At 47.2% G+C, this 12,324-nt stretch overlaps 1 protein-coding gene across 1 annotated transcript in view; it reads right to left on the bottom strand.

Moving 5' to 3' along the window:
- LRIG1 (leucine rich repeats and immunoglobulin like domains 1) overlaps window positions 1-12,324 on the bottom strand; it is a 132,931-nt gene that overhangs the window by 14,242 nt on the left and 106,365 nt on the right. The window contains exons 10-12 of the mRNA XM_083491298.1: window positions 12,014-12,085; window positions 9,388-9,459; window positions 7,507-7,670 (exon numbers count right to left, since the gene is read on the bottom strand). Of these exons, the coding sequence (XP_083347424.1) occupies window positions 7,507-7,670; window positions 9,388-9,459; window positions 12,014-12,085 (308 nt within the window). The remainder of the gene's footprint in view (window positions 1-7,506; window positions 7,671-9,387; window positions 9,460-12,013; window positions 12,086-12,324) is intronic.

Genomic DNA, 12,324 nt, shown 5'->3' with positions numbered 1-12,324 from the left:
CTCGTTATGCCATTTGGATTACAAGCAGGCTCCGCGTGTTTTCAATCTTTTATGAACCACGTGCTGGGCCCTTTGCTCTACAAGAATTGCGTTGCCTTTCTAGATGATGTGTTGGTGTATTCTGAGAATGAGGAGCAACATGTGAGAGACGTCAGAGAAGTGTTGAGCAGACTGCAAGCCAACAGGCTGTGGGTCAAACTGGAGAAGTGTCGGTTCCATACCAAGGAGGTGGAATTCCTGGGGTACCGCCTGTCAGACAAGGGATTGGCCATGGATCCCGGCAAGGTACAGGCAGTGCTGGAATGGAAAACACCCAAAACCAAGAAGGATGTGCAGAGGTTCCTAGGGTTTGGAAACTTTTATCGTAAGTTCATCCGCAACTTCGCCCATCTGACGGCGCCCATCACTGACTGTCTCAGCAGTAAAAAGAAGTTTGTATGGACGGCGGAGGCGGAGCGAGCGTTTGAGGAACTGAAAAGGGCCTTCGCCTCTGAAGAACAACTTCTGCATGTGGATTTACGAAAGAAGCTAAGGGTTGAAACAGACGCATCTGACAGAGCCATAGGGGCGGTGCTTCTTCTGCAGCCGGGGAAGGAGGAGTCAGAGTGGCGTCCGTGTGCCTTCTTCTCGCGGAAGCTGAACAAATCCGAGAGGAACTACACGGTGTACGACCGAGAACTGCTTGCTATTCATGAGGGGTTCCGTAGATGGAGGCATCTGCTAGTAGGTGCACAACATAAAGTGCAAGTGTGCACGGACCATAAAAATCTAGAGTACTGGAGAACGGCGCGAGTGCTCAACCAAAGGCAGTTGAGATGGGCCCAAGAGTTCTCCAAATTTAACTTTGAGATTTGTTATGTGCCAGGCCCAGAGAATGTTAGGGCGGACGCTCTCTCACGCAAACCTGAATATTTGGAGGGGGAGGGAGCACCCGAAGAAACCCATATCATTCCAGAGGACCGCTGGGTGTGTGGGGCGACTTTGGTGGGGCAAAGGGAATTGGTAGAGGGTACGGTGCAGGATGCATACGCCCAGGGGAAACTCAGGGATCTCAGAGGGGAGGAAGACAAATCCGGTGGTTTTGAGGAGAGAAATGGGGCATTGTATTATAAGGGAGCGTTATATATACCTGAAGGGGAATTGAGGGAGAAGGTACTCAAGCAGCTGCACGATAGCCCCACAGCAGGGCACTTTGGGCAACACAAAACCATGTGGCTGGTTACCAGGGAATTTTGGTGGCCCAAGGTCAGGGAAGACGTGCGGGAGTATGTGAGAGGGTGTGAACAATGCCAAAGAGCCAAGGGGGAGAGGCAGGCGCCGGCTGGTTTATTAGAACCACTGCCCACACCTGAGAGACCGTGGGAAGCAGTGGCAATAGATTTCATGACTGATCTGCCAAGGTCTAGAGGGAAAACAGCCATCATGGTTGTAGTAGACCTGTTAACTAAAATGGCCCACTTCATAGCCTGCTCACATGCGGTTACAGCAGAAGAAACCGCCAAATTGTTTGTAGAGAATGTGTTTAGGTTGCATGGCGCCCCCTTGAGGGTGGTTTCAGACCGAGGGAAACAATTTACTTCCAGGTTCTGGAGGAAGCTCATGAGCTTACTGCATGTAGAGGTTAATTTCTCGACGGCCCGTCATCCTGAAACCAACGGGCAGGCGGAAAGAGCAAATGGGGTTCTCCAACAATATTTGAGGTGTTATGTTAATGACAGAGAGAATGATTGGGTGGAGAAGTTGGCGTTGGCAGAATTTGCCTACAACAATGCAGAGAACGTGTCCACGGGGATGAGCCCCTTTTTGGCTAATCACGGGTGCCATCCCAGAGCCTTCCCAGGGGGGGAGGAATTGGGAGGGGGTGAGGGGGGCCCTGGAGGGGAGGTGGATGTCAGGGAACTGCCATCAGAGCATCAGGTGGTGGAGGGACTCAGGCAGGATGAAAGAGACTCAACTGCTGAAGCAGGGACCAGCAGGGGGAGGAGTGGGTCTCTGAGGGAATGCGAGCAGGAGGGAGGGCTCAGGGAGGCTTCCAGCGAGAACAGTGGGGAGGTATCGGAGTCTCCCATAGGGAGACCCACACCTCGCAGGAAACTGTCACGCCGTGAGTCCAGGAGACGCGTTTCCGTTAAGGAACTTCTTTGCTGGAAACGCTTCCGCAGACAGCCACTGTCGGACTCTACTAGTGACTAGAGCAGACATGTCTGAGGAGCTCCGTCACACACGGAGGTTTGTGGGGTCGCACAAACTCTGAGGGAGCACGTTTTCACGCACAAGCAGCTAATCAAACCCTCACAATATATATATATATATGCGTATGCACGCGCCACCTTATTTCCATCTTCCGTCAGCTGGTCCCTGAGAGATGCCCTCCAAGTGCTGCTACCACAGGCTGACAATGTTAATTTGTTAAGAGTTACAGCAACTGTTGCAATTAATGTCACCAGTGACAAGTGCTGACAGGCAGGATAGCATCCTGGCACAAAGACGTCGAAGGAATGGCAGATGTAGCTGGTTGTCACCCTTCCAAGGCAAAGAGGCTTCTGCTCTTGAGGCCTGACATTGAGGGCTATTTGGTTTAGCTGAGTTCCAAACAGCTTAATTTATTAGTCACACAAAAGGCATCTCTGATTTCAATGTTGAACGTTTTCCCCCCACCCAAAAAAACACAGCCATTACCAATGGAATGGAGAAACTCAATGGGCAGATTAAATCTGAATGGGATTCAGTGGCGAAGAAAGAAAGAGGTTTGGAATGCCAACGTATTACATTATTAAAGGCAGCCTGAGAGCGATTCCGAAAGATGGAGAAAGCACATGGTACAGTTTTCCCCTTCCCAAACAGTAGGAGTGTAGACTCCAGCACCCTTCCTAATGTTGTTGGAGTACCATCAAATCTAGCTAAGATAGCCAGCACTCAAGTATGATGGGTGTTGCAGTTCAATATCGATAGGAAAGGCTAGTTTCCTCACTACAGCTGCATTATTTCAGATCACATTTGTGTGTGTGTGTGTGTGTGTGTGTGTGTGTGTGTGTGTGTAGGAGGGGACAATCCCCCAAAAGGCTGGCATGTCAGAGGGAAAGGCTTTGATCTAGCCTTCTCCATGACATAATCGATCACACGGTATTTTTGTGCGTCTGAGTTGGCCCTGTGGGAACGATACAAAAGAAAATAAGATTACAGAGCTCACAATGACGTCAGCGTCCAAATACCTGAATAGGTGTGATAAAGGAAGGTGATTTTAAGATTCACCAACACCAGTGGAAGAAAAGCAACAAGCGACTCATGTGAAGGGAGGCAGAAAACTGACATAGGACGTGTTCTCTTTCTTGTTGCCTTCACCCCTAACTGTTAAGAACAGCTGAACAATGGAAGAGACTACTCAGATAATTTGTGGAATCTCCATCCCAGGATTCAATTTTTTTTTTAAGGCATTGATGGATGAAGACCCACTGAAATGGTTTGACTTGGGGGTCAAGGGAGGCAGGGAAGCCTTCTACTGAAGAGGGAGTAGATTGCGTTACTCTCAAAATCCCTCTCCACTTCGTAATTGAATTAACATCAGTTTGGCAAGTCAGGGCCCGATCAGCTATGACATGTAGTAAATGCCATACGCAGACAGGCAAACGGTCAGTACAGTTCAATATAGTAACACTGACTGAAACAGAAGCCTCAGGTGGAGTAGAGAAAAATCCTGCCTGCCCATTCACCCTCTGGCATGTGGTCCCAGCTTCTAAGGCTCTCTAAACACTATTTCCGAATTTATCTTCTCCTTCTCTCTCCCAGCTCCCACCAGTTGGAGCAATCCTGGCAGTTGCTGCTGAGCCAGGCATTATGCCAGAACTACGTACATCTGGGTTTGCCAGGGCTGAGAGCATAAGGCTGCCTGTATTGCTGAGAAGTGGAGTTCTGTATTAACCCACATTCTCCAACCTGGTTCCCTTCAAATGTTTTCAACTGCAACTGCCAGCCCGACCTAGCACAGCCATGCTGTTCTTAAGGTCCAAAACACACAGAGGACATCAGCTTGGGAAAGGCTGTGACAGGCCCTTTGCTCTTGAGTTTGGGAAGCATAACCATAACCTCTCATTTACGTTCTTATTCATGGCTTGGTTTCTTAATCCAAGTGCTGCTGCTTTCATCAACAGAGAGTGACCCAGGGGCGCCGACTTATAAAAAATATTGGGGGGGCCCATACCGGGGTCCTGCCGCTGGTTCGCTCGGGTAGCCGGGAGAACGCAGTTCGAGGTGGCGGTGTTGGGGAGAGACCCTCGCTCAGGGCGCCACTAGACTTGGCGGCCGGCGGCCTATCTGGGGGGTTTTGGAGCGTATTTCGGCAGAGCGATTGGGGAGGAGGGGGCTTGTTGCCGGATTCTTCAGCTGGGCCGGAGATCCGCTGCTGGGGGTCCCTGGGCCGAGTTGTGAGCACGGCCTGCTGAAGGGAGATCCAGCCGATTGCGCGACGGGGACGGCCGGGGCTCTCTGGCTAGGGCGCGCGGCTGGCTGGCTGGCGAGGGAGCAGGTGGGGAGGAGGCGGGGGTCCTCACTCTCTTAGGAAACGCACCCGCGCGCCCGATTGCCACGAAGTCCGAAGGGTGCGTGTGTGGAATTAAAAAGCAAAAACGAGATACGGGCAGGGCAGGCAAAGAGTTTTCTGCAAGAGGATGGAGGGCAGGTTGAAGAGAAAATCACTCAGGATGAGACAGTCAAATCAGCCATGATAAAATGGGCTCAGGATATTGGGTATAACATCATGTTTGAGGACTGGGAAAGGTTATGGACCACCGGAATGAAATTCACGGCATGTAATGCCTTGAAGGAAAATATTATGAAAATGATTTATAGGTGGTACATGACCCCAGTCAAGCTTGCAAAAATATATCACCTGTCTGGAAATGTAAGGAGGCTGAAGGGACATTCTTTCACCTCTGGTGGACTTGTCCAAAAGTGAAGGCCTTCTGGGAAATGATCTATAATGAGTTAAAAAAGGTATTTAAGTATACCTTTCCCAAGAAACCAGAGGCCTTCCTCTTGGGCATTGTTGGCCAGAAAGTGTTAAAGAAGGATAGAACTTTCTTTATGTATGCAACTACAGCAGCAAGAATACTTATCACAAAATATTGGAAGACACAAGATTTGCCCACACTGGAAGAGTGGCAGACGCAATTGATGGACTACATGGAACTGGCTGAAATGACTGGCAGAATCCGAGATTTGGGAGAAGAAACAACGGAAGAGGACTGGAAAAAATTTAAGGACTATTTACAAAAACAATATAAGTTGTATGAATGTTAAAAATTTGCACGATTTGGAAACTATAGCTTCAGCAATTAGATTTGGGAAACAGGAAATTATATTTTAAGTAAGAAAAGGTCAAAATCTAAGGTAATACTATGTTTAATTTAAGATATAAGTAACTGATGAAAAGTATGTTAAATTTAGAGGTATAGTATTTGAAAAGTACAAAATAAGGTACGAAACAAGGTAATAATTTGCTGATATCTTTATTATAAAGAATGCAGGGTAAGGGAGATGCGAGGAAGTCCAGTTAGTTATATTAAAAATGTGTTGAATGGTTGGTTTTCTTTTCTTCTTTTTCTTTTTTTCTTTTTCTTGTTCTTTTACTTTTTTCTTCAGTGTATGTTTCTAACTTTGTATTTGAGAACTTAATAAAATATTTATAAAAAAAAAGAAGAGAAAATCCTTTCGCTTTTCTGGGGCGCAGGGAAGTCTCAGAGCCGGAGGTTGGGGAAGGGACCCCCCTTTGCTCTTCCCTCTTCTCCCGTCTTAGATTTGCATGGGGGTCCCCGCCCGAGCTTGCCTGGCCACCGGGCCACACAAGGGCCGCGCTCTACGCGGCGCACCTTGCTAGCCGCGCAGCTGTCCTCCGCGGCTGCGGAGCGGCCCTGCGCCGGTGTCCAGCCCCTCTGGGCGGCCGCTGCGCTGCCAATGACAAGCGGGCGACGTCGCGGGCGGGGAAGGCGTCGCTTTCTTTCCCGATCCTTCATCCTCCCAGTCTTCCAGCCCTTTTTTGGGTTGGAAGCTCGTCTCGTTCGCCCTTCTCCTTTCTTCACCCTGCGCGCAATTTTCCTTCCTTCCTTCCTTCCTTCCTTCCTTCCTTCCTTCCTTCCTGACGGGCTCGGGCAGCCACAGCGTCGGCGGTGTTGGCGATCGGCGGCGCGGGGGGATGGCCCTCCCGGGGGAGCCGGCGCTGCTCAATGGGGTTGCCAAGGAGACAGGCCGGCCGCCCCCCTCCCGGCGCCCCCCACCGCGCCGGTGCGCGTTATCGAGCTGGTGCACGCCGGGCGCCCTATAAAAGCCGCGGACGCGCCCACCGCCGCCCGAGATTATTGGGGGGGCTGAGCCCCCCCAAACGAATTTTTGAGGGGGCTCGGGCCCCCTCAGGCCCCATTGAGTCGGCGCCTATGGAGTGACCTTAACTTCATGCAGTAAACAAGGTGCGGCCACAGCCATTGGTTGCTATGGGTGGGTAAAACTGTAGCATTATCTGAGCTGCTGCCTATGGATTTCCTAATCAGCTTTTAATACACGCACAGCTGGAGGATGAGATCATCCGAGCAGATGAGATGTTCCTGTGTTCTGAGCAGGTGTCTGTGTATTTGCGCCTATCTGATTGGAGAGTACAATATGGACATACTCCAACAGGGATGATGAATGGGGCTTTCAACGAAAGCGGAGAGATCCTCCTGAAGCTGCTATTCTCAAAGCTAGCAATGCCCGACAAATCACGACAGCTTGAATTCTACATCAATAAACAAGCTGAACAGAGGGGGAAAGTTTCGGGGAGAACCCACGACCCGTTCAGTTTAAGAGGAGGAAAGTATGAACAACTGCGACTTTGGCTGTGGCTCTACGCTTTTAAACTATTCCATTTTAAAAGACAAAAAAAGGAAGCACGTGTGTATTCAGCTGTTCTCTATTTGCCACGCTGGTTTGCAATCTTTCCCTGAAGCAGCAGCAGCAGCAGCAATGAAAAGGCTCAGAGAAGGACTATTCAGGAGAAAAGTGTTAACAGGACGTCAGCTAGCTTGAGTGAACATTCCTCCTACAGACACACTGAAGGTCTACTTGTGCTGCTGAAAGGTTAGTGCAAAATAATAATTCCTAAAGCTGAAGAGACAAGATGAAAATCCTATGCCCAGGCAATCACTGTCCCATGAAAACAAGATTGAAATGGAGGAGACACTCGGGAATGTCTAAAGTTCTCTTTACCACTTCTACCAAAAACTTCCCCATGTCTTATTAATGCCCCCCCCCCCCCGCCTTTAGGAATCGCTGCTCCAAATACGTGCTGCCACACACTGCCAATTTAGGCGCAGTTCTGATATAAAACCAGCTCTGGCCAGTGAAGAATTTAAATCCTATGTATGCTCCACTCCACTGCATACAGAAGAACAAGCTGGCCACAAAATATACAAACATTCCTGCGTCAGGGCTTGCCCTCCAAAGCAACCTCAAGATTACCAAGCTACGGCCAAGACTTACCACACACAAAACTTTCTGCAGCCACATCGAAAATGCTTCTGCCCTTTAATGACTCTGGGTGGGCGCAGGTAGCTTCCACAAACGGCTGCAGTTCCCTGTTGGTTAACCACTGCGGCAACCATTTCAGCTGACAATCACACAGGAAGCTCTCGCTGTTTATGCGGCTAGAGGGAAGCAAACAAAATGCAAAAGGGGGGGGGGAGTCTCTTGTGAAACTTGAAAGGGAATTTTAATGCAAACGGCAACCCAGAAACTGACAAACGAAAAAATAATGGCTGCTAATAGGGCAGCCTTCCTGCCTTATATATACAGTGGTACCTCGAGTTACAAATGCTTCAGGTTACAAACTCCACTAACCTAGGAGAGTTACCTCATGTTGAGAACTTTGCCCCAGGATGAGAACAGAAATCGTGTGCCGGAGGTGCAGCGGCAGCAAGAGGCCTCATTAGTGAAAGCACGCCTCTAGTTAAGAACAGTTTCAGGTTAAGAACGGACCTCCGGAACAAATTAAGTTTGTAACTAGAGGTACCACTGTACACTGATCCCAAATGAATCCCAGGCAACAGAATGGCGGAGAGTGTCTGCTGGTGGTATAGTAGACAAAACGTTGGCCTTGAGCTGAGCATTCAGGGTGAAGAGCAGGGGAATAATATATGAGACATTAATCTGACCTTGCACATGACCTTTATAAATAGCTGCTTGCCTGGTCACCCGGGGTGAGTATTAATTCACCGCAGGTGAACAACCCTTTTTTAAACCGGAGATGGATTTGTTATTTGTTTCTTTCAGGTCATCCTGTGCCGCAAAGTTAGTATACGTGAACTAGGGGGGGGGAAGCTAATAGCTTTTAACTTGCTTGCTAACTCCCTATGAGAGGCAATATCTATCTGTATAAGGCAGATATACCATCTGTCTTAACAGAGAGTAAACGCTCTGTAAAAGTCCTTTGTGGGGAGGGAGGAAGCTATCTAAGACACTGTCCATCACCACATCTTGTGGCTGCAAATTCTGTAAGCCAAGTTGCCTCTTTTCAGGTCTAGGGACATGGCTACTGCTATTTCGTCAAATGGAAGCAAGCAATTACTTCTTACAGATCCTGAATATGATGATGAGTGCCTCTCTAAACTATGTTTTAAGTGAAATGGCATGGCATCTAATGGAAAAGTTCTTAGTTGGTACAATTCATAAGATCTTGGACAGGTGTATGCGTGTCTACACACACACACACACACACACACACACACACACACACACACACACATGTTCACCTGGAAAGTGAGCTAATAAATTTAGATCCTGGACAACTAATATTGCTTGAACATATGGTAGAGCATAAAGCAGCGTATTAACATTGGAAGGGGGGAGCCGGTTTGGAGATTATCATGAGACAGGATGTTTGGCAATGTACTAAACAAGATCCCACAGATGCAGCTGAAGAGTTAGATCTGCTAATGTAATTTTCCCCTCCCTGAGAATAAGTGGGCACATGGATCAAATTTGAAACCTGCTTATCACTGAAATGTCAGCATGCCCGAAATGTAGTTATAAAAGGAGAAACTGGTTTGCCACCAGAAATTAAGTAAGTCACTGACTGCTCTGTAAGGCTTGGGAAAAGGAGCCTAGATTTCCTGAACGGAGATGGATAAGGGCACAGATGCAGCCCAATGAAAGGACTGCTGAGAAGATCCTGTTTCACTCGTTACTGAATATGAGACGAGTCTCTGACATCTGCTCTAGTGTAAAAATAGCTTGTGGGGCTGGCAAGTGGAAAGCAGCAATAGTGGGAGCGTAGCTGGGGAGGGGGAGAGCAGCCGCTGGGGGGGGGGGGGAGGTCGCCAACAATGGCCCAAAGATTACAGGATAAATCTTAACATTACTTACAGCTCCTTCAGGTTCTTCAACTTAGCAAATGCATCCTCCTGAACAGAACGTATTGCATTATTTCCAAGATTCCTACAGAAAATAAAGCATTAAAAGAAACCAATACATATAAGTGTTAACAGGTTTTTTTTCCATGTCAGTTTACTTCCTATCAAATGGTTTATAGGTCTGCGCTCCTTCATAATATTTCCACTCCTACTAATCAGAAGCTGTGTATAAATCAGGCAAGTGAACTAGGATATCTAAACAATGATTTATCATGATAGGAATGGGGGGCTCTGAGCTTTGGACTCTCCCACCCCCACTGCTACCCCTCCTGCCTGGCCATGATGAGATCTGAGGTTTTTGCTTCTGTTTACGATTAAGCACAGTTTAGCATTACATCTAAACCATGGTTTGTTGAAATGAGAAACCATGGTTTGTTGAAATGAGCGAACCTCGTGATACATGACACAAAGATTAACCACAGTCTGTTGGGTTCAGACGTAATGCTAAACTGTGCTTAAAAAAAAGAAAAAGCAAACGTTTCCAATATCCATCTTATGGCTTTACCAGAAAAAGTGGGAGTGTGCAATGTTTGACTGTGGCTCATTCAAATCAGTGGCTTAGTGGCTATGTCTGTGAATATTACTAACTACAACTTGCCACGGCACCTAAACCCAACAAACTATGGTAAGTTTTAACTTTGGAAACAAAACTACTTCAAGCCATAGCATATGAAGCAGGCTCACTTTCACTAAAAATAGTTAAGTGTTTGGGGACTGGACATAATGCTATACAGTCATACCTTGGAAGTCGAACGCCTTGAGAGACGAACATTTTGGCTCCCGAACGCCGCAAACCCAGAAGTGATTGTTCCAGTTTGTGAACATTCTTTGGAACCCAAACGTCTGCAGCAACTTCCGATTGGCTGCAGGAGCTTCCTGCAGCCTATCAGAAGCCGCGCCTTGGTTCCTGACGGACTTCCGGAATGGATGCCATTCGACTTCTGAGGGACGACTGTATACTAATTGCTATAATTAGTGTGACAGTATAGATCTTCCCATGGAGTGTGTGAACCAAAGACCAGTTTGTCCTTAACTGAACTAATCACAATGTTAATGACTTCTTGTGGATAGTCGTTTTAAATGTGTGCAATTGTGTTGTTCCTGAATCGTAAGTGTTCATTAAAACAGCTGGCATCTGTAAGATGTCTTTAAGATTTTATCTGACCAACGGTTGAAAAGCTACATTTAAGATAAGAAGCTTATGTGGCCATCTAAAACTCTCCTTATTTGAAGAAGATCCCCGATGAATCTAACTCCTGACGAGATGTGGGGATAGGAAAAGGAAGAGCTACTTCCACCACATCCCCCCTCCCACCAAAAAAATCCAGCATCAGCTCAAAGAAACAGAGTGCTTGCCATTTTCAGTAAGAAAACCAGCTCTGCTGATGCCCGATTAAAGAAACCTTAATTACACCATGACCTTTAGCGGCTGACTATTATGGTTATGCTGGGTTCTTCTCACTGTATGGTTTATACCTGCTTTGAATAAACACTGCGAGGGGAACTGATGTTTTAAATGTTACTAATGTGATGAGTTGCAGCCAAAAGATTCCGTGCAGAAATGAAACTGTCTTCCACTTTCCTCTCCCTGCAAAGAGAGGAACCTCGGGATCTGGCCAGACCTCCGGAATGGATCCCATTCGCAACCGGAGGTTCCACTGTACTCGCATTAAATAATAAGTATATTTTTTATTTGTTTGTTTGTTTGTTTTAAAAAAATCTGCTGCCCAATTAACTGGGAACAGTTTGGCTTTTTTAGGTCAAACAACTTATTGCAAATTTGTCATGGTCCCAATGCCAGAAAAGGGAGTGGAAGGGAAGACAGAAATAAGGGGTGAGGGCTGAACTTTTGAAACGTTTCAAGCCTACAATATGGCAGTGTAAGGATCCATAATGCAGGCATGGAGGCAATGCAGATGAACATGCCACTCAGTCAATGTTACCAGCCGATACTGCTTGCGATATTGAGAGTTCATTTCAAACAGAGAGAGGTTATCCGTCAAAGCAAAAGCAACACACATGTGCACCATTTCCTTGCTGCTGGTTGCCTTACAGCTTGCTTGGCTTCACTAGCAAAATAAACGGAGAGGGACTCCTGTGGAACTTGTTCCCTCTTGCATTTTAAACACAGAGACCCAGGTGGAGAGGAAGAACTGAGCGAAGGATACTACCCCAGGATATTAGCAAAGGCAAAACAGAGCGTGAGAGCAAAGGGAATAATAACAGGTCACATTTCCCAGTAGGTTAGAATTTTTGCTGTGCCTCTTGTCTTAATAAATAAGATATACTCCGTTGTGCATTATTTTTTTTAAAAAAATAAAATAAAATAATAGCATGCAAATTGGCCATGTGTTCTATAACTTTCTTCCTGGCAGGGAGAAGAAGAAAAAAAGAGTCAACGTTGGAGCTGACTTATAATGAGAAGGAAGCAGCTGGCTCTCACAAACGGACTGGCTTCTCAGCTTACAAAGATGCTATTAAATTGCTCGCAGGCCTCTCCAGCAGCCACTTCTGGCAGGCTTCCCTTCTCCCACCCAGCCACTTCTCTTCAAAACTGCAAAGCATTGTGGGTTACTCACAGGTGTTCCAGGGCCTCCAAGCCTGAGAATGCCTCCTTGGCCACAGACTTGATCTTGTTTCCAAACAGAGTTCTGCAGTTTCAAAACACCCAGCGTCAGATAAGCAGTTTGGGGAGGGGGGGAGGGAGGGAGAGAGAGAGAGGAGAAAAAAGGAAAGAAAATGAAAAGACCCCAATTAGCGTGGCTCTATCTGATGAAACATCCCCATGTAAGGCACTGGAAATACGATCTGTGCAGATTAAGGAAGCCGGAGTATGCGTACTCTCCCCCCCCCCCTTCCCTGAAATTAAATACTTTTATCTTTATTAGAA

This window comes from Podarcis liolepis (assembly GCF_965112155.1).
Source record: "Podarcis liolepis genome assembly, chromosome: 2".
Taxonomy (NCBI): Eukaryota; Metazoa; Chordata; class Lepidosauria; order Squamata; family Lacertidae; genus Podarcis; species Podarcis liolepis.
Note: the sequence above shows the minus strand (reverse complement) of the source record. Positions and strands in the feature narration are given on the sequence as shown.